This window comes from Catharus ustulatus, chromosome 7 (assembly GCF_009819885.2).
Source record: "Catharus ustulatus isolate bCatUst1 chromosome 7, bCatUst1.pri.v2, whole genome shotgun sequence".
NCBI lineage: Eukaryota > Metazoa > Chordata > Aves > Passeriformes > Turdidae > Catharus > Catharus ustulatus.
The window spans coordinates 21,598,348-21,621,624 of record NC_046227.1 but is presented as its reverse complement, the minus strand read 5'-3'; the positions used below and the strand labels follow the sequence as shown (position 1 = coordinate 21,621,624).

Below are 23,277 nucleotides of genomic sequence, written 5' to 3'. Positions count from 1 at the left end.
TTGTTTCAGATGACACTGGCTTGGTTGCATTTTGGATGGTGAGTGTTCCTGCCCTGTTGCTTTTGCTGTCATATAGACAAATTTAGAACGGAATTTGATCCAGTACACTGGAATTTAAAATCCTAAGCTGTCATTTTTTCTATAATATCTTTTGGCATATAATGGGTATAGTGACAATAATTTTAAAGTGTTAGGCAACAAGGTTGCATAAATTAATTTTACTCATGAAGTACAGTAATCTCACGACTATAAAGCGCACCCTTTTGACTAAAATTTTCCTCCAAACCTGGAAGTATGCCTTATAGTCTGGTGTGCCTTATAGAATGGACAAAGTTGCAAAATTTGCCAAACCGGAAGTGTGAGCCGCAATGGGGGGGGCGGTGCTGCGGGAGCGCTGAGTCACGAGGTGGGGTGAGAGCGGGCGGCCTCTGCCGGCAGGAGCTGCGCAGGGAGGGAGGGACCTGCCGCTGGCCCCAGCCCTGGTAGCCGCACGGGGAGGGAGGGAGCTGCCGCCAGCCTGGCCCGGGGGATACAAGAAGCCGGGCGGCGCCAGCCCTGACCCGGGTGTGGGAGGAGTAAGAAGCTGAGCTGCACCAACCAGCGCCGGATGGGAGTGCCTGGGCCTGCAGCAACTGCAACCACTGGCAGGGGAAGCCGGGACCCATGGCTGCGTGGTGGTAGCCAGGAGCTGCAAGCTGCGCCAGCCGGTGCCGGGGGTGGGCAGGAGTGCCAGGGTCCACAGCACGGGGAGGGCACCTGGGGCTGCATTTAAAGGTTACGCCAATGAAAAATGTTTGCAAATTGAGCACCTGCCAGTAATTCGTTACTTTGTTGCACGCGGCGCAGCTCCTCGCTGCAAAAAAAAGTGCGAGCCATGACCCCAGCCGCGAGGAGGGGGGCAGTGCCACGGGAGCGCCAAGCTGCAAGGAGGGGTGGGAACGGGCAACCCTTGGCCAGCAGCAACCACGCAGGGAAAGAGGGAGCGCGCAGCCCCCGGCCAGCAGCAGCCGCACGGGAAGAGAGGGAGCGGGCAGCGCCATGCTGCCCCAAGCCGTGGACGGTCCCGAGCCCCACCTTGCCAACTGGGGGCGGGCGGGAGTGCTGGGCCCCGTGGACAGGGAGGGCACTTGGGGCTGCGTTTAAAGGCTACACCAATCTGTGAAAAATGTTTGCAAATCGAGCGCCTGCCAGTAAACTCCACAATTGTGGGGTTCCGTTACTACTTCGTTACTTTGTTGTGCGTGGCACAGATCTTCGCGGCAAAAAAAAGTGCGCCTTATAGGCCGGTGCACCTTATGGTCATGAAATTACTGTAATTTCTATTCTCGATTGTGTTATATTAAAATTTGACTGCAGGTAATTTACTGTAGTTAGTTTTAAGCTAAGTAATATTATTCTCTTCTTTCAGAATTCTGCCTTACTGATTCAATTAATATTATTTGAACTGGCAAGGGTAGGAAAAAATTCAATCCTGACTTGCATTTTCAGAGAGAGTATTAGTTTTTGAGTGATTTGGGATAAATCAAAATAAAAATGGGATGGGAAAAGATATTAAACCCTGTTTGCTTTGGTAAGAGTTTAGTCCTTTGGCACTGTAGTTTACTTTTACTTTTTGTACTTAGGGTTTTGTATTCTCCCTGTTCAGAATCTGCAAGCCCAGAGAAGATGATTTAAGCTGAATCTACGTTGCCTGACTTGCATGGATAATTTTATAGAAATAATAGAGTTTTATGGCTCACCATTGAATTAGGCAATTTAGACTTGCTGGATAAATTTAAACATATTTTCAGCATAAGGTGCCCAATTCTAACATGACTGTAAGCAGATGGCATCAAGGATGGTTACTAATTCTAATGCCTTTCTGAGAACCATCCTCTGTTCTGCTGAGTTTTTTTAGAATGATTATGTATGACATAAACTTCGGGCCTGGTTCTCTACTATTTTGTAGTTTATGCAGAGTGAAAACAGAGTGAGAGTGTTTTGTTTATTTACACTGTAAATGATCACATTGTGTGAGAGGCCTTAGCAATTCAATTGGATTATTGACTTCTCATAGTAAAATCTATTTTACTTAGTTCTTAACATTTGAAAAAAGTTTTTCCATAAAATGGAGATAGAAATTTTTGCTCCTCCATTCAGCAAGTATTTATGGTGATTTATGCATCAACTTTCTACTGCTGTAATCAAAGAGACTTAGTATTCAAACTGATTTTTACTCATTTTCATAGATGTATAACTGGATGAAGAATAACTGTTTGGGAAGTACTATAATGAAAAATGTTCTGAAAATAGAAGTTGAAAACTGAATATTTTTAAATGTGTTTTGTTTGAAAGACGAGTTTAAATGCACAGGGAAGTTTAAACCAAGATCAAGCTTATGCAATAGGCCCAAATGACATGCCAAAGTTCAACCTTGGAGATTTTTGCCTCCTGATTTTGATATCTTGGCTTAATGTGACCATGAACTATAAAAAATGGTATGGTTTAGGATGGATTTAATTGAGTTTTCAGGTTCGTTTGAACTGAAAGAAAACCCCCATGGTCGAAAAAAAACCAAACCAGAAATGAAACAAAAAAGACTTCTGTATTATATTTATTACAGGAAGAGTGACTGGAAGGAATGATTAGTTTTGCTATTCTAAAAGTTAAACTGGGTGTCAGAGGAACAGTCAGACTTTACAGTTTAGTAAATGCATAGAAGCAAAGCGTTCTTGAGGTGAATTTTCCAAAAAGCGGAAGAACTTAATGGGATTTTACACTTGTGGTCAGCGAACAAGAAATAAACAAGCCATCGCTGAAAATGAAAACTATTTTTGCTGCTAATTTAAGAATCAATACACATTCTTCCATGACACTTTTTTTTTTTTTAATCTTAAAATATTACTATATATTTCTTGTCATCTGGCCTAAATATAAAGGTATGTAATGCAAGTCACTAGACCATCAGTAGCTGTGAAAGAATTGTATTGTGGCACTTTTCTTTGAAAGCCACCTTCAAAGGGACCTCTCAATTCACAGGGGTTTCAAACCTCTGTTTGCTATGCTCTTTCCCAAGTTTCTTAAACTCTCTGTCTTCAAAAAGAAATCATGGACTACTTTCTATGAATTTAGGAGAGACAATGAAAATGAAGAGAGAGGAAATAACTTTGAAACTTTTGCTGGTTGCATGAATATTCTAGCATGAGGAGAAAATCACACTTAAATGAAGTTTACACTAAGCATTTCACCATTTCACTAAGTATTTCACTATTCATTACACAGAGCATGTCAGTGGAGTTGCTGAAGTTTTTTTCTTCAGCATGAGAGAAAAAGAATGTCTCAGTGTTGGATCAGTGAATGAACAATCTGCACACTGCATATTTAAGAGAAATAAACTTATCAGTCTCTGAAGTAGGATTTCATACAGTCAAACACAATGTAATATATGTAAGTATAGGAGAAAATGGAACATGCAATTATAATTTGATCACCTGATTTCCCCCCCACCTCCCCAGACATCAATATTAGCCTAAGGAATGTTGACCCCAATATTTGCTGCAACCCTATAGAGAAAATCACCACCATTATTCCACTAGTCTCCTTGGAAATTGAAACCAATATTTAGTATACATCAGCCTGGCATATTTGAGTCCTTAATATTTTCAATGTATCTTTGAATCATTATATTTAGTTGACGATATTTAGAGTTTACAAAGTGATGATTATTACTATGAAATATTGAAAGAATTCATTTTTTAGTAGATCAAAGAATAGTGATTGACTTTGTACCATACCTTCACTTGCGTGACGGTCCCTAAAAATGTTCTTGGGATGGACATTAAAGCCTTCTATGTCATGTACTGAAGAGGCTCTCCGTATACTACAAATACTTTCCTTTGATCTGGAATGGGTTAGTGGATTGCTTGTCTGTATCATGTCAGGGTAAAGTCTGTCCCACTGCTGCTTAGGTGATGAGTGGTCAAGAGGTCCAGATATATTAACCAAAGGTGAACATCTACTGTGTTGAATCAGTGCTTTTGTATCATCCACTTCTGAAGGACTACAGCTTTCTTTTGTAGGTGATTTAAAGTGCTTCATTGCCACTGAGTCATCACTGTGCTTAGATGAATCGATTATGACTGCATCGGGGTCCTCCTGGGGTAAGGACTGCTTTCTGTATGTTAGAAGTCTTAGTCCAGGTAGCCGGAAGCCAAAAAGTCTGCCTGCATTTAAATACACAGAAACAGAAGAAAATATTACACATTAGTGTCTAGTCATTAAAATCAACATTTTTTTCACTTAAAATGAATGAAAGTATCTATTCCTAATAAATTTAAATGCATTCCAGTAATGGAATGTGTAAATATGCAAATATAACCAAGTCCAAGTTTGTTATATTTGGGCTGCTTATTTCATCATTCAATCAGACCTAAGTTTTTGATCTTAGAATGGGAATAGCAGCATTAATTCTACAGCCTATTTTAAAAGCTATGGGGTTCAGATGGTCCTTTCTAAAATAAAAATCAATGTATCCATAAAAGACTGCCAGAACATGTCTAACTATTTTGCTTGGCAGTTGTGGTCTGAAATAGGTATTTGTGGATTCTATTATTAGTGGAACTCCATGTGCTTATATATGCAGTGCTGATAAATGCATTTATTGGCTACAGATTAAACAGGAAGATACCAGGGCTAATTTCTTGAGATGGAGAAATAAGCTGTATATCAGTTTTGCTACAATCCTCTCCTGCTTACATCTGATGATTAGATGAAACAATTTTAAAGAGTTTAAAATGATAAGTAAAGGAGCAAAGCAAACACAGCTCTCAGCTGTCAAACCTCAGTTGCATCTATACAATGCAGTTACTGTTTATATTTGCATGGGGTGGGCTGCTGGGCTTGGTGTGTTGAATGGCAGGGGAGACTATCCTGAGTGTGTGGAAAACTAGCACTTTGTGTACTGGTAAGAAATATCAGTAGCTGAGAGAAATAGTATCATATGGTGCATAGAAAGAAGTTAGAGGAAGAATTGCAAAATTTACAGAATACTCTTCTAAAAGAACCAAATCTAAATAAATATTGTGAGGTTTTGTGTAATATAACGCACAGATGGAGGCATGGGGACTTCAGATATACAGAAAACATATTAAACAGTTTAGAAAAAGCAATGATAAAGAAAGTTTAACAAAATGAAACAATTTAAATAATTGAAATGATCAGGTGTCATTATATAAACAGTCTGACTTATTAAATAACTTCTTGTATCTCATCACTTTGACACATAAGTGCTTTCAACAGTGAATCAACAGTGAAATGATTTCTTGGAGAACATTTTGAAGTATCTTCTTATTTTCGTTGGGTTAAGAAGCACTGTTTGGGATAAGATTTTTTTTTCTAGTCAGTTTAAATTGCCATTATTTGTAGCTACTTAACATTTATTAATATTTACCACTGAAGAGTATCATTCCATACTGACATGTTTTGAAATAGTCTTTCTTTTATGCCTACGGCAGACAGTAATTGGAGACCAGATTACCCAGTTTAATAATTTAATGGTTTTAAATGGATGTTCTATTTATTTAGTATTGAATATGGAATTGTATTTTGAATTCCAAATTAATGAAGGTGGGAGTACCTTGCTCAGGAAAACCTGTCTAAGAGCTAAAGCTGCTTTACTAGATGACACCAAAGGTACATCTAGCACACTGTTGGATTTTGATCCTTTCCAGTAGTGGATATGTGAAAAAGGAGATGAAGAGTCACTACACTGTGTTATTTCTCTCGGTGAATGTACTCAGTTTATAGCTATCTGAATTTCAGAAACATTCTGAGCTAGAAATTGTTTGTTCAAACCACAAACTACATGTTTAGTGTACATTTCTTCTAGGAATTTTTCTCAGTGCTTTCTAAAAATGGTTGTAGTTTGATCTGCAAAGCATTCTACAGGCAAGAATTCCATAATGTTAGCATATCTTTATGAAAAAGTACTTCACCTTACTTGCTACACACTTGTTGCCTTGTGGAGGGTTCTAGTGCCTATAAGAAATACCTAATAATTACTCCCTTTTTATAGTCTCAATATAGTCTCTATATGTTTACTGTTTTTCATGCATCTGCTGAATTGCTCTCTGTATACCTCTTCTGCAAGCTGAAGAATGTTTGTGTAACTGTATTGTGTACCTCTGAACATGCTTCTCACTCTTCTCAGTTACTTTTTATTTCTAATGTAATCCTTTTTGACAATGGCCTGAGATACTCAGACTTAGGAATCGATGCAGTGACATAATGACTTTTTGTTTTGACCTCAGTTCGCTCCCTTATAATTACCAATATTTCATTGCATTTTTGAATTCTTTTCTAACTGTGTTAATTTAAGATATTTTTACAATAGCTGAGAAATTTTGTTGTTGATTTGTAATAGATAATTCAGTCTCTAATATTGTGTCTGAAAAAATTTCTTTTGCTGTTTTATCAATTGGTGAGTCAGCATCCTGGCATAAGCCTTGTAATCTCAAGGAATAGTCTAAATAATTTTATGACATATGTAAACATTCTCACCTATTGTTGGCCCCCCTTTTTTTTTAATACAAGTAATAGAAAATCTGTTGTAAAATAAATAACCTGAGAGACTTTTGATAACATCCAAATGTTTAGCAATCCAGTGATTTGTTTCCACTTTTTTTTCCTACTTCAAAATATAAATCCATTTAATGACATTACTTTTTGTCCTTGACAATTTTTGAAAAAAGTTTGTTAAATTCCAAATATTTAGCATTGAATTTATCACTCTAGGCACATACACACAAAAATAAAATAGATAGAAATCTCTGTTACATAAACCAAAGTCATGCATCTTTAAAACAGCAGTTAAAGGTGCCAATTTTCAGTCTACACAGTGATATTCAGCAGAGTGCACCTTGGCAGTGTGTATATTTCTTCTAACTTACTAAGTGTGTTTGAACATTACAACCGTCATGGTTGAAATTAGTGAAGAAAATGTGAAACAGTATTATTTTTAAATGCACATAGAATTGAGCTGTAAAGCAGCTTATAAATAAATTTGGAAAGATTATTGCATCAAAGTGAAACTAATACTATAAATCTCTTTTTTATCAATTACACTGACATTCTTAAAAACACCATTCATAAAGATTTGTGGCATTAGACACTGTTCAAGGTTTTTTGTTGGCACTCTATTTTAGTCATATTCATGGTGCTGCAGATGGTCTTTTCTGCCTCACCACGTTAATATGACCACGTTATACTGCATTACTGATTTAGCTGTCTAACTGCAGTTCAGCTGGAAAGAATACTCAGTGAGAATTTTGCTTCTTGCTAAGACTTTTGGGCATGAAATAGAAAACTTAGAGGAGTAGCTTTTTCTTTCTTCTATACACTGTAATAAACAGTCTCAAACCCTATTTCCTGCTTTTTAATTTGAATATTCTTATGAGAAGGAATATTGCTATTCTTCAGTGAACAGGTAATGAGCTACATGGTGTGCTGGACATTCATCTCTCTCCTGGAGCTAAAGTTATCAGGGGGCCCATTCAGAATCTGTGTAGTTTACTGAGCTGAGCTGAGCAAGGAAGTGTAATAACACGATTTGTCATGAAACAAAATTCATTCAGGCCTCCAGCCTTCTGTCCAAGTATAGAATAAAAGTGCCAGTGTAAACTTCCCTGGCATCCTGCATATGGGGTGAAATATTTTGTTTGGTAATGGACAATCCATGCTTTGTGTAAGTATGATGTCAGAACAGATGGATCTTGGTTTACAGTACTCAAACACGTTTCAGATGCAACTGGCTATTTGTTATGAATCCAGAGATAATGTTACATTAAAATCCTTATGTTTTATTAAAGACTAGATTGCCAAATTCTTCTTAATGCTGAGTCAGAGATTTGTATGATTGTGTCTTCCTAAGAGCAATTAAGGAAAGCAGTTGAGTCTGAGTCACAATTCCAGACTTACATTCCACCTCCTCCTTTCAAACCTTGCTTTATTGAGTAAGTAATTTGCAAATGAGTTAATCTGTTGGTTGCACTTATTCTCTGTGCCATCTCAGCTGTTAAAGTTTCTAAATAGTAGAAGTCAGTCCAAAACTATCACTGTAGATGATGTAGGACTCTTCTAAACTGTTTGCAGATAGAATTGTCTCCAAAGTCTCAAACTCAAATTGACTTCTCTTGTATTCTGGAAGCCTTTTTTCAATTCTGTCCCATATTTCGGGAGACCAAAAGAGAAAACTTAGAATTCATGGAAAGAAAATATTTATATTAATAGTTTTGGGGAAAAAATGCAGGGAAAAATCTTACCTTGATAAGAAAAATTAATATCCTTGTTTTTCCATATGTATTGCATTAAGAAGTGCTAACATTAATAGAAAATTTCTATTTTTAAACACTGAATACAATCATATGGAATTTTGTGTCAAGGAGAAAAAAAAAAAGAAGAAATTAGTTTCCAAAAGATCTATCAACAGCTACAATCATGGTTGAAAATTCCCTGCCTCATCAATACAAAATGGGGTATTTCAGTAAAAAATTCTGAACAAGAATTTCTTTTGCAACCCAATACACTTGCATGGCTAGTGATTCTTGTGTCTGTTCTGTGCAAACATTTCATAGAAAGGAAGAGAAATTATATTTGCCCTGAATGTGGCCTTGATAGAGTGAAGGCATTCCCCAGATTTCTAATGATGAAATGTATATTTAGGTACAAGATACAGTGGCTAAGTCAGAGAAATGCCTGCAAATGAGAGAGTTTTACCTTCTCTACAATTTCTTTGGTGGTCTCTGGGTAGTGGTGGATGCTGTGTTATTTCCCTAATGTTTAGCCCATGTCAGTGGTGCTCCTCTAATCCTCTCCCAAGTGCTGCAGAAGGGTAATCTTAAGAGATGGCAACTGAAAAGTTGTGATGGCTCCTCAAAGAATTGCTCAACCAGTTTTTATAGCCACCACCACTAGTACAGTAATTTCACGATTACAAGCCGCACTGAGTATAAGCTGCACTTCCGGCATGTCGGCAACGTTGAGGTCTTTGTCCATATATAAGACGCACCAGACCGTAAGCTGCACTTTCGTTCACAGTGAGGATCCATGTGCAACTTTCACCAAGTTGCCAAATAGTAATAGAATCGCAGGATCACGGGGTTTACTGGCTCGACCTTACTCGGGGCGGCTGCCAGGGAGCGGCCCCAGCCCCGTGCATTGCAGCTGCCAGGAAGGGGGAGAGTGGTGTGCCTGGTTGCCACTGCCACCGCGCTTGTCAGGGCTGGGTAGCACCACTGCGCTTGCGGGGGGCGAGCAGCACTGCCACGCTTGTCAGGGGCGAGCGGCGCTGCCGTGCTTGCAGAGGGTGAGTGGCGCTGCCGCACTTGCGGGGGGTGAGCGGCGCTGCCGTGCTTATCAGGGCTGGGCAGTGCTGCTGCGCTTGTCGGGGGCGGGCAGCGCCACCGCGCTTGCAGGCTCTCACTTCCAGGTTTGGACATTTCCTAAATTTGTTAATATATTAGCCACTCCGGAGTGTATGCTGCACTTCCAGATTGGGAGCTAAATTTTGGTCAAAATGGTGCGGCTTGTAATCGTGAAATTACTGTAGTATTATTATTTTCATGTTGATGCAAAGCAGTTATCCAAACCCCAGATTGTGAAACCAAAGGGGAAAATACTAGCTAGTCTCAGGCTCTCTAGCTGGCAACTAGATTTAGTCTATTTGTCTCAACCTTTTCTAGATTTAGACTTTCCAATACCAAATCAAAGGAGCTCAAATGCATAGGGTTTGAAGAAGGTTGTCTAAGTGAGGTGTAGAAAATGTCAGAACTGTTTCCTGGTGCAATATATCACTTCTAGGCTGAGAGCTGAACCAAAGTTAACTGCTCATGTTTCTGTACAACCTGTTGACTGTGGTAGGGTGTTGAAGAAAATCATCTCTTGGATAGTTTTAGAATGGTGAATCACTGGTCTGGCTATAATATGAAACACAGGTTACTTTTCCAATATAGAAGATTAAAGAATAGAAATACTTATCCACAATGACCAAGCTATTTTAAACAGATTTCCTTGACAAGGGCAGGCAAGATAGGTCAATTATGACAGACTGTCCTCCAGAGGATGGACTAATTCCATAATGTTGAAATATTTTCTCATAATTGAATGCCTACTGTTACAGAATTCCAGAATTTAGGTTATTAGAAATACAGATAGTTACTGAATTGCTGCTCAAAAGCTTGCAAATACCATACAGCAACTCATGCAACAGACTAAAGGAAACAATTGCTTTTGAGAAATGGAATCCCTAAACACTGACAGTCTAAAATAGCAGTAAATACTTGAATGTACTCTATGCAAACACTGTGACATGTGATGATGCCTTTTTTTCTGTCTGGGCACAGCACGCCTTGTGACAAAGAATTACAGAAAGTGACAATTATGGTCTTTTCAGTTCTTTTTCCCAAAACATACTGAAGCAGGCTTAAGTGGATAATTTTATTTCTCTGCACATTAAATAATCTTAATTCATTTTCAGAAGAAAAAAGCAAGTAATTGCAATTATTAACATTAGAAGCTAGAATTCATAATTCTCAGACACTAAATACACTTTTTTTTATCCTCCGGTATGGTCTCCTTTAATTTTAGCACTTCTTTTAGTTTCCTCTAAAATTTAAGGTTGCATGTGTCTTCTACCAGTATAAGAAACCAGTAATCTTCTTTATGTTCCCTTGTGAGAAAGATTTAAATTTGATTTCTGCACATAGGACACTGTCAGAGTATGAAAGGAAGAGAATGAAGTCTCTGCTTGTGGGGTTGTGCTGTGTGTGGTTGACCAGAGAATTTATTCAGAACAATGTAAATGGTCTCCCTCAAAAGACATAATGTTTGAATGTTAATATGAATTCGTACATTTACTTTTCTTCTACTTGTTGATAAAAATGTCATTTTACTACATGTTATTCATTACAATTACAGGAGTGGAAGTGTTTCTATTAAAAAGTGATATGAAAAAAGAATTTTTTGTCCTCTCAGAAAGAGATTTCACTTCTTGCATTTTTATTTCTTAAATATGGTTAGAAGTATGAAAGAAAAAAAAAGTAAGTACAGTAATTTCATGACTATAAGGCACACCCTTTGGACTAAAATTTTCACCCGAACCCGGAAGCGCACCTTATAGTCCGGTGCGCCTTATATATGGACAAAGTTTGGAAATTTGCCAACCCGGAAGTGTGAGTTGCAAGCCGCGCGGGGAGCTGGCAGGGCCACGGCTGCTGGGTGGAGGTGGGACCTCGGCCAGCAACCACGCAGGGAGAGCCGGCGGCAGATCCTTGCTGCAAAAAAAAAGTGCGCCTTATGGTCCGGTGCGCCTTATATATCAGCAAAAGTTCAGAAATTTGCTGACACCCGGAAGTGCGCCTTACAATCCGGTGCACCTTATAGTCATGAAATTACTGTAACTGGATTGAAATAAAATAGCAAGCATCACAGAAAATATTATACCTAAATTATTTATTACCTAGTACAATATTTAGCTGTGTTAGTATGACTATGGTGGGGTTTTTGGCAGCTGTAAAAGAGAATTTATTCTATCTATTAAATTAAGCTCTCAAGAAGTTCTCAACCCTCTATCACCTTGGCTGCCAGGCTTCATAGGATAAAAAAACATTGCTTTTCTCTGAGATGGGTTTTCTGTGTTTTAACACTGAATTCATATCCTACTATCAATTTCTGCAATGTGTTTCATCTCATATATTGATTGAAGATTTTTTATGCTCTGCATATTGCAAATTTCAGTAATAATAAGATGATAAGTATCATTAAATTTGGATTTTATATGTCATATAATTATACTAAATTTAATAGTTTGCATGTTATATCTATAGTTTTGGAGAAATAAATATTCAGACAGTGAGAGAAAGAGCCGTATTATGACTTGCACTCTCCCAGAAATATATAAAATGTAATGAGATCTTGAAATAATACAGCCAGAACAAAGCAATAAAAGGACTTTGCAGACAGAATTTTAGAAGATAGATTTACCTGAAGAAGAGCCACTTGAAAGGTTGTTACCATCTGAAATACAATTAAACTAAATTTACAAAAAGCTTTTGCTTGAAACAGATTCAAAAAATAAACAGGCTATTAAGAAAAGAAGGCAGAATATCAAATTTCAACATGTTTTAGAAGGAAATTCAGGTAGCCTAAATTCAAAAACAATATATGTAATATGCAGAAGAATTGTTCTGAAAGTACACTGACTTTTTATTTGGAAAATTTAAGAACTATTCAATAAAGAAATATTTAATAATCACTAAGTTTGTTTTTTGCATAAATCAATAGATGTTTCCAATTACCAAGTTTTAAAGTTGTCTAAGGTTCCATACAGAAAACTAAAGTAGGTGTACACAGACTGACATGCTATCTCTCATGAAATGGAACTTCTAATTAGTGATACATTTTTTGCTAGACAATGACAATTTTATTTGAATGAAATTTACTAAAAGGCTGAAGAATTCATAATCTCCATCAGAAGAATAGACTTTATTCTCTGACACTTGTTTACAATATGAGCTTAACTTCATATTCCTGATAGGCCTCACTTATTTCGTGTCTGCATGGCAAGAACTCTTCAGACTACATGTGTCCTTGCCGGCTGCTCTCAGGTCTTTGAAATGCCCAACTTGCCTGGCTGCTTTAAACAATCAAGTGCTAATGATAGGATTCTATGCTTGAGAAGTAAGACATAGTGGAGGTAAACTCCCTCATTTTTATCTACAGATTTATTTTGTTTACTTATCTAAAGCAAGCATTTTCCTGTTGTAGATGATAACTAAACACCCCTATATTTCTAGTAAAGAAGATCCATCTAAAAGTATCTCAAATCCATCGGAAACTTTTTCTGTTTTCTAGTAGAGTAATTTTTGATACTCGGATAGTTTTGATTTTTTCCTCTTCAAGGTCAAAATCTGTAATTCAATTTAGCAAGAGCACAGATTTGTCACATTCTGTGTTAATTCTAATAATGAATAATAGAGACGTGTCTCTTTCTTCCATCAGAGAATGAAGTAAAACCCACTACCTTTATGCTTTCCTGAGGGTATTATAATGTGGGATGACTTCAGAAAATCATTATCCTGGTCTTCAAGCTACCTCACAGAACCCCCCTGTTTTAAATGTCCTGAAAGGATCAGAGAGGAAACCTGTTAAAAATTAATAAAAATATATCACTGGAAGACATATGTGGTATGCATAAATTGCCTCCACTGAAAGTTACTGAAAGCTGCATCACTCCCTCTTCTTCATTTTCAATCTCTTTAAGCAGAGATTTTTTTTTTTTTTTTTTTTTTTTTTTTTTTTTTTTTTGTACTGAATGTTTGTACAAGATATAGCAAAATAGCTCTGTCATCTTAGCTGGGTGAGGCTGTAATCTAAACAGCTAATTACTGTTCATGGAGTCCAGGAAAGCTTCCATTCTAAGCTGAGCCCCAACAGTAGCCATCATGAGGAAACAGAGCTACCCTGCCCATATTTCTCTGTCTGTAGAAGAAGACTAAGAAAAATTATTTATCTCAGAAGTTGTTCTGTTAATTTAGGCAGTTAGGTGTTTGTGGAGCACTGAAGCTGGTAGTAGCAGAGGCTCTTCTGTCTTTTATTGATGAATTCTGTTTGGCCACATTCCTTTGCTAAGAGTTCAGCATTGCTTCAGTTTACCTGATATTTACTGTAATTTACCTTGGAGACAAATATACATAATTGACACTGAGGTTTTCAGAGCTATGCTGCTGGTTGGCTAGATAGAAACCTTTGTCCTCCTGAACACAATTTTTCTTGACTAGCCCTCACTGAAGATGAATTTGCTTCCAGTGGTGCAACTAGAAATAAGATCCTGGAAAAATTTCACATTACATTTTGGGCAAAGTCAGGGGGTTACTCTCACTGATACGTGCCATATTCTATGAGGCAAAAATTGCACGCATCAAGCAGTACACAGTATTTCATGACAACATTGCAGTCCCAATAGTTCTAGGACTAAAAAGATATGCTTGCCTTTCACTAAATTGCTACACTTATATATCAAAATTCTTTGCACAGATGAAAGCAAATACTGTGTTTTTGTTAATCGCTCTTTGACTGGAAGGAAAGGCCTGATTGAAATTGCAGCTGTGCTTGTTTAAAACATCAGTGCATTGAGTGTTCTCTGCTTCTCAGATGTAACTCCATTGCTAGGGCCAGGAAAGAGGAAAACTTGCTGAAGAGTAGAGCACCTTGAAGAAGTTGCTTCAAAGGTTGATTATAGGTTTGGCTGTTTTAAGAATATTATTAGCCTCTTCATTTTATTTGAACCTTAGCTAAAGAAGATTATTATCCATTTATTGGATGCATAACAGATCCTCTCATTTCCTTCACAGAAAAAAACCCAAGAAATTATGCCAGGGTGTCTTTATTAGGCTCACAAATTTTGAAATGATAAAATGATAAGACAATCCTGAAATATCCCTCTCTGGCAGAATGCAATTACATGTTTAATCAAATAACTTTCTGGGCTTTCTCCCATGAGGAAATAAACATGGTTGCCGGAGCGCAGTAGGGTTGGGATCAATGGGGGGTTAGTGGCGAGAAGGGAAGAGACACGCACACCGATGTGATGCAGGTCTAATCCAACATTATTGCTCTGTCCGTGCACATTTTTAGAGCACTTGTCACGTTGCGAGCAAGCAGTTGTCACTTAGTGAGTGGCCTTATTCTCATTCTAATGGTACATTATAGATACTTACTGATACTCATGCAAAAGCTCTGTACTTTCTCATGGCTATCTTCTAATCTAACATCCTGCTTAGCTGTTTATTCAGCACCTTGCCTAGTGTCTTGCTTACTACATCTATTGACTTTCTCATCTCTAATACATCCTTGTATTTTCCCATCTTTTGTTACATCCTTGTACTTTCTCAACTCTGTATTCCCAAAACTGAAATCTTCCATATTCTCTCAGCTCTATTTTCCCAAACATTTCATATTCATGCAGTACAGCTAAGGCCCCAACACATGGTGTTTGGGAACCAATATTTAGCTTATAGATCAGTACTTCTAGCTACTCAAACTGTTTTGAGATTAAAGGAATAAAACTTGTGATAAAGTTACCTCATCTCACTAGCTATTTTAGCCAACTGATTATTAGAAGTTGTGATCTAGTCAAGGATGGATTAAATGTTAGAAAAACATTATAGGTCAGTAAAAAGGTAGAATGTTCTAAGTGAGGCAGAAAATGAAGACAACTCAGAATTAATTTCTGCAAGGTTTTTCTCATTGCAATCCCACAAAAGGACACTTTTGAGTAGAAAAATTGTAGCCACATTCTTCATATTGAAGTCAGTATCCTCAAATCTATGGGTTTCTGTCAATTTGAATTGGCTGTTGATTTTCTGAGTTCAGTCTATGTCATGGTTGATTTTGATATCTTGTAGTCATTAGTTTTACAGACAAGGAGTATTTCACAGCTTTGAGGAATAGAACCAAGTGCCATAACCAAATAGTAATTTATGCCACTACTTCTGTAAATTGCTGTAAAAACCCCTCATAAAGTAATGGACTGCATGAACATGCCACAGTGGAATGTTTGAGAGATTTGGGAATAAAATTGGACATAAGGATCCCTTTCCTTAACCATTGATGTAAAAGATACATTTACATGCAGAAGTTATAACTTAACACTTCACAACAAGATTTTTTAAGTTTGTACAGCACACTGAATGGCAATTCATATGTTATTTCTGTTCAAATAATTTTTTCTAAGTTGACATAAAATCACATATCTTCTTAATTTAGTTCATTGTAGAAAATCTATGCAAAGGTCACTTCTTTTTTACACTGAGTCTAACAGAAAGGAGTTCTCTTTTACCATGAGTACCTTGCTAAATATAATTTATTTGAGCATTATTTCAGTTGAAGTTCAAAATATTATACAGTTTTGCAAATGGTTAGGTTAATGAGATTAATGAAAATTTATGAATTACATTTTTGGGAATAATTCTTTGCCATTATAGTGACAATCAAGGAAATGTTGAGTTCTTTGAAGGTGTAAGAGAGAACAGTCCATAAGAACTGTTAGAGATGAGTAAAATCCATTTTTAGGGCTTATGTAGCTCAAAACTATCAGTCTTAATACTTCAATACACTACACAAATATTTCATTTCCGAAGCAGGTATTTATGTCTTCAAGTATTTAATGTGTAAAATGAGGTGGAATAAAGTTATTAAATGTTTTTATCTTAGGGTATAAATGTTAATTTCTGGAATTGTAAAACGTTTACATGATCTAAGAAAAGGAAACATAAAAGCCAAACAAACTTATTAGAAAACAACTGAAGTAAGAATGAGTAGAGTTGTCATATATGGAAATGAGACAAAGCTTAGAAATGTTGAACGATGAATGGGTATCTACAGCAGAAATCAGTTTCTCTAAGTCTCTCTTTAAGTGCACATTGTACAAATATATTCTTAGTGGAGAAGAGGATCTTACCCAGTTGTAGAAAAAGTGCATACAGAAGAAATTTCTGCATATCTCTGAATACAAAGATGGAACAGGGGTAGTATTATGTAAGTCTGATTAGAAGTTTAAATGAAAAGACATGGCAAAAGTTTTGGGCTATACCCTTTTTTCCTCAAAAAAGAAATGCTATATATGAACAAAGGTTTCTTTAGTTTTATTAGGGAACTGGAACACATTGGAAAATAGAATTGCAGCAAAACTACAAAAACAACAGAACAGAAAAGAGTGAAAAATCAGTTGGCTGTGATTTATTTGCAGGGTTAGTGCATGCTAGGATCTTCTAAAATTTCACTTATTGTTTATACAAAAATTGTTCCAACTGCCAGTGAGAACTGGTGATAAATTCTTGCCAGAAAAAATTAGGAGAAGAAATGGATCAGCTGAAAGGACTTCTACACTGCAGTTGTTAACCCACTACCTTCACTTTTCACATTACTGCTTATTCAGACGTTTTCTGAATACAGAATAGGAATTCTTGAGCACCAGAATAGAAAGAATTCTATTTATACTCAAATGTGCTCATCAAACTCCTGAAACATACCTTTTCTTTTCAATAATCTATTATTATCATCATCTGCCAAGCCCAGTGCTGAATAAGAACTTGTATTAACCATCATCCTGGCACATAACAAAGGACAGGATCCTTGTGCTAGAGAACTTACAAATACTGTTGAAAATATCTGTCAGTATTCAGCTGATAAATTTTTAAATTTTTGACTCTCCAAAGCTAAATTCAGTCACTGAGCTAAACCTAAAAACTTTTATTTGTCTTCCATAGGTCTTAATTTGTTCAGAGGACCCTCAGCTTGTTAACAGATTGAAATCCCACTTTTCTTCACTGCATGAAATGCTCTTTTATTTCATTGTGTTAGATTTTACAGAATCACAGAATATTCTGAAATGGAAGGATCATTGAGTCCAACTCTTAAGTGAATGACCCGTACAGGGATCAACAACCATCCACAACCTAGATGTTATTAGCACTCTGCTGTAACCAACTGAGCTCATCTCAGTGGCAATATCTGTCATAAGGAGTCCTATGGTAAGTGGTAGTGTTCAAAACTGTTGGCTTCAGTCTGCAGAATAGAAGCTTTTAGAAAAAAGGAAAGGTTTTTTTCAAAGATACACTTGATAAATTTGATCAACTCTTGATAAACCCATTAGAGGAAGGATGAGAGTATGAAAAGTTATCTTGTTTTCTATGGTCAGGAAAATAGTTGCAATCTATTTGCTTCCTAACAGCTTTTACTTCTCTCCTGTAACCTGACTCAGTCATTTATTTTTGCTCTTATGTAGAAAAGGCATTCTAATATGAGAAAAATCAATCTAAGGAGCTCTGGAAAGAAATCTCTCATGATCTGTGTGCTTCTGGGCAGTAGATGTTAATGTAATCTGAAATCTATTGTCTTTTGTCATTAGCTGTTGCTGTTCCTGGTTGTTTGTCAGAGATGTATTGCACTAGTTATGTGTCTGGTTCCTTCTCTATTTTTATTCTTTAAATTGATTGCTGCATTCAAATGGATTTTGTTACTTTTTTTTTCTTTTTTCCTGAACCAGTACCTATTACTGGCCTTTTTGTGTGTGATCCAGTGAAAAGAGATCACCTGGTTTACCTGTTCTAGATAGAGTGTGATGATGAAAACTATCTCCTGGAGAATCTGCTGTGGACCTTTCTTATGCTGGGAACATGACTTTCAAAAAGATATTTTAATGGTAAACAATGCACCTTTTTTGACTTCTTTTCTAGCTTATTCGTCTCTCTTTGCCTTTTCTGTATTTCAAGGCTTTTGTCTGTTGTAGTTTAAAATCACCATTGAACTGTACACAATATCTTGCAGTTATTTCTGGATGTTTTGCATAGCTTGGCCTCTTTCTTGCCAAGAGGAATTTTTGACTGGTTGCATATTTTGTATCACCATCCATCCCATCCGGCCCACATAGCAGTCTGCTCTGAAACCATAAGCAACCCAGTAGAAGAGGGAGCAGCCATGTGCCTGCTCTAGTTTCACCCAGGTTCTGGCATCTGGCTGTACCCACTAGCAGGAAAACGGTTCACGTCACCATTCTTTGCCTCCTTTTGCACCTTGATCTCTCTCTGAGAGAGATCAGTTATGTACTGAGCTTAGAGGCCCATCTATCAATTTTTCAAGAACTCTCAGCAAGGAAATACCCTGTGTATGTTAGGTGTAAATACCATAAAAGAAGAGAAGGACATTTTGACAAACTGGGGGTATTTTTTGCAGTTTTCCTCTTTAGTTGCTTTTCATTTTAAAATGCAGCAAGTGATAACACTTGAAGGTGTACAGTGATGTGTCACAGATATCAGAACAAAATGGTTTTTTTCAAGACATGAAGCTCTTTTTTTTCTTTTTCTGGTATTGGTATTTTACCTTCTATTTTTCCATAAAACCACAGTAAGCATGGACAAGCTGAACAATTTTATCTGTGTTATAAAATTGCTTTTTAAATGGAGGAACTAAGATGTTTCAAACTCACAAAAACATGGTATACTAAAATAAAACCAGAATATGGGTGGGGTTTACCTGATGTACTTATTATAAATTTTTTCTGATGCAATTTTTCTATTTTTCCTGATACCCCTTAATGGCATTTTAACTGTATCATTAGCAGGAAAGAAGTGTTTTCTTGGTATCTGAAAAAAATCCCAACAAAACCCCTCTGTTTTGGTTATAAAAAGCACCAAACCCAATGCAAAGCAGAATAAGAAAAGGAAGCATAAAAAGCATAAGGTTTTAAAATGTACTGTAAAGACTTTACAAAGGTTTTTTAAAAAGTATGATATTTGGTGAACAATAATTATTTGCAAAGTGCAAGTTTCTAGTAATGGAAATTTTCTTTGCCAAATTCTTATATATCCTGTCATTGTAAGTTCTATGGACACTTCAGGCACCGTGCAGTGTTTGCAACTGGAAAGTTCTCTCCTTGCTTCTCACAGTGAGAATTGTATCAGTATTTATTTCCTAACTAGGGAAAAACTGAAGTGTTGATTTAACAATTGGAATACTTATGTTCCTTTATTGTACTAATGTTAAAGATTATCTCACTGTGAAAAGGTATTTTCCAAGTGTTAATGCTCACTGTTAGAGCATGTTGTGCTTTACTAAGAGCTTGTACAAATGGGATGTGTTCTGGGAAATCTTGTAGTAAGTGTAGATTACGTGAGTGGAGATGCAAAGCAGAAGGTTTGTGTGCTGTTGCTGCACACAGTGAAGGTCAACAAAAGAGCAAATGCTCTGCAGATAGTGAGACAGAGAGCTACACAGTGGAGTTGTATAAGAAGTGGACATTTGTGTTGAGTTTTCTAATTTTGACAATACTTATGCTCCAGAGTGGAATGAAAGCAAAATTATTTCCTGTACACTCACTGCTCTGCCTTGCCCAACGCCACCCCCCATCCTTCAAGTCAATCTAAATTCTTAAATTTGATAAAATCAGAATATGTAATTATGTTTTAACTGTTTTTTATATTTTCTAGTCCAATCTAATCACATTTCACCAACTATTAATCAAATGCCACCAATCATTTTTTTATAAAATAGAAATACTCAATTTTGAATGGGCAAAGATGAAATATCTGGGCTATAACACAATGTTTTTTTCAGTTTTCCATTTGTAACTGATTTTTGTCAAGGATAATGAACTTCTGTGAAATATTTTAGTTTTTATTAATTTATATGTCCTAGTACTATTCACAAGATCTATGTTGTTAGTACTACTAAAGATCTGATAGATTATTTTACCAACATCTTGCAGTAGGTTTGCTGCATTAGCTTCTTATGATTTTGATTATTGAGTCAACCAATGGGACTGCATCCTTTGCCAACCTTATTGCCCATGTTGATTACTTTGCCAGATAAAAGTAGAGTTAAACAAAGAAATTTCATTGAGTAACTTACGATTCACAAGTTTAGATGGTAATATTGGCTTGCACTTCTCAGGAGATGCCACATTCTCTTCATCTGTTACGTACTCAAAATTAATAATAAACATCATTGCTACTCCCTCTTGATTTTTCACTGGAATTATGTGGGTGTTGCAAATGAAGGTAGATCCTGCAGATGGATTAAAAAGAAAGAAAGAAAGATATAAATGGAAGGAAACATCTTTTTTTTTTCACTTCAGTAAGTTTAGTTACGCAAACAGACAGTGAAGAATATTTCTTTGAATTCAATAATCGAGCATCAAACATATTATTCTTTAACAGTAATGTTTTCATAGAAAGAAATACCACTGTTCATAATTTCTAGGAGTCTTACCTTTACCCAGAGATGTCTCCTTTAAAAGGTCAGTTTTACTTTTTGGTTTATTTTGTTCACTGGAAGTGCCTGTATAGACAGACTTGTAATATGGAGACATTTAACAGCAAAAGTAGAGATGTGAACACTGTTCCAACCACAGTCCTTGAGAAGAAAGCAGAGGAGAACCTGATTCTTCTAAATGTTGAACATTCTTCAAGCATTTGGTTCTATTACACAGGATGAGTCATGCATTAAGTATTTATGGATGTAAATATACCACTGTTCTTATTTTAGCCCTCAGTCTTTTGGGGACTTTGGGGAAATGTTTAGGTTTGTGTTAAAAATTATATTTATTATTTGATTTATATTCCATCATAAAAATCTTCTAAACCGTGCTAATAATTTTCACTATTTTTCAGAAGGATTTGATTTAACTGTTACATACAATTCAATGTATGAATTTAAAAATACCCTAGCTTTCACATTTATAGAGCATACTCAGCTTATACTAAAAGCAATAGAGTGTAAACTTTCAATACCTCTGGTGCTCAGGATGTTCTGATTTAAAAACCTAATTACAAATTTAAGGAGTTCTTTGTTTTAATTCTTCCTCTATAGCTTTAGAAGTTTCAATTGACAAGATCGCTAGCTTTGATTTAATTCTTTCTATTAATGTTACAGAACACAGTGGTTCCAAGAATAATGTGATTGCTGTAAGCAATACAATAATGTGCTAAAAACTTCATGCAGGCATAGCTGTGAGATGCGTTCTTTCCATGATAACTAGGGACTGGTTTAACGTACATTATCTGCAATTTAGGCACTCAAATTCAGTAACCACCAAAACTTGATGGCCTGTGCAATTTGACAAAAAGAGATCTTGACATAGATTGCACAAGAATATTTTTTGTTCATTTGTTTCCATTGAGGAGAGAGATAGTACAATTTATATCATTACAACCAACACCAGATTCTGGCTTCTAATATTTAACGTAGTACTTGCTACATGGGGTATACATGGCAATTCGAGTTGTGTATAAAATTGACATGCTGGCCTTTCAAGTTTTGCAGCTGTAACTTCCATCCATTTAATAAAACAGTTGAGCTGTGGCACTTGCCACAGTTTCCATGGTTACAAGCTCAATGTCTTTAGTAAACAGAAAATAAGCAATTTAAGACTGTTCCATTAGAGCTAAAAATAGAAGTGCTGCAGGCCAACCATTGCAACATAGACTGGTTAAACAGAAGGGCTGGAGAGAATTTAGAAAAATCTTTGTTTTAGCTAACAAATAAAATACATAGTGAGTTCAAAAAGTCAAAATTATATTTATTGATTTGATTGGAAAGAAATTATAGGGACATGAAGATTTATAGGTTGAGCAGGTGTCCCCCAATATCTGGAAGTGGGGCTCAGCTGAGGCGTGCATGGCTTTGAATAACACTGAACTTCAGTGGATCAAATGTTTGTCAGAATTTGCAAAGGAGGATGATGAAGACACTTGAAAAACTTTCTGCTTTTGAAGGCAAGAAGGTTTCAGCTTTTTAAATACTTCCCACAGTGCTAAGTAATGACACTATTTCCCGTTTGTGTAAAACATACCACCCTCAAGAATTTACAAAACTCATTTTTACTGGAGTTAAGGATTTTCATCTCTGGGGAGGTGCAGGAGTTGTTTAACAGTCCACAGCTTAAGAACATGGCAAAAAGAGCAGAGGATTGAAAATTTAAGCTGTACATAGAAATATTTCAGGAACAAAAAATAGGAAAGGTTCATGTGTGGTTTGATTTAGCATGTTCCTTTGAAGACCAAATACATCACAGACTAGTAAGTCCCCTGTAGTTCACTAGTCTGAAGTTTTTCCAAGAAACCCAGGTTTTTTAAAAGGAAAGGAATATTTACTTTTTTTTGTATGTCTGAAAGTGGAATGCTGTAAGTTAATCAAAATACAATGGCAGTTGCAGTTACTCTTTGTGACACTGTTAGTGTTTGTGTTTAGTACAGACACTGCTATCTGCTATCAACTTATCAGTATCTAGCTCTATTGAAAGGACAAGGAAATACAAAATTCAAAATATCAAGGAATACTCTAGTGTGATTTAAAAAGGAAAGATGCGTACAAAGAAATAACATTGGCAAATTCAAAAGATAAGCTTTGAGTTGTTAGAGTTGATAGCAATAAGGAAATAAGAAGCTTGTTTACAAACAATCTTATTCAGTATTTGCACTCTGGCATCCCACTGCTCTTCATTGCATTCAGCATGTTTTTCCTATTTTGTCTCTATGCTGATCATTTCAAAAATAACATGTTTCAATGAGCAATAAAAATGGTAATGTAGTTTTTGGAATTTGCATTTTTCATCTAACAACACTGGGCAGGTGGATGATTTAATGAGAACAACCAAGAAAATTATACCTTTATAATTAATAAATTCAATATCCAGCAATATATATGAATTTTCTCATGATTACTAGTGAGGTGTAATCATTAAATATA

At 36.3% G+C, this 23,277-nt stretch overlaps 1 protein-coding gene across 6 annotated transcripts in view; it reads right to left on the bottom strand.

Annotated features, from left to right (window-relative positions):
• KCNH7 (potassium voltage-gated channel subfamily H member 7) overlaps positions 1 to 23,277 on the bottom strand; it is a 213,779-nt gene that overhangs the window by 68,761 nt on the left and 121,741 nt on the right. For 4 of the 6 annotated variants that reach the window (XM_033064838.2, XM_033064840.2, XM_033064839.2 and 1 more), the window contains exons 3-5: positions 20,440 to 20,595; positions 12,016 to 12,048; positions 3,774 to 4,202 (exon numbers count right to left, since the gene is read on the bottom strand). In XM_033064838.2, coding sequence (XP_032920729.1) covers positions 3,774 to 4,202; positions 12,016 to 12,048; positions 20,440 to 20,595 — 618 coding nt within the window. The remainder of the gene's footprint in view (positions 1 to 3,773; positions 4,203 to 12,015; positions 12,049 to 20,439; positions 20,596 to 23,277) is intronic. The other 2 variants (XM_042779453.1, XM_042779454.1) reach the window with 1 other exon arrangement.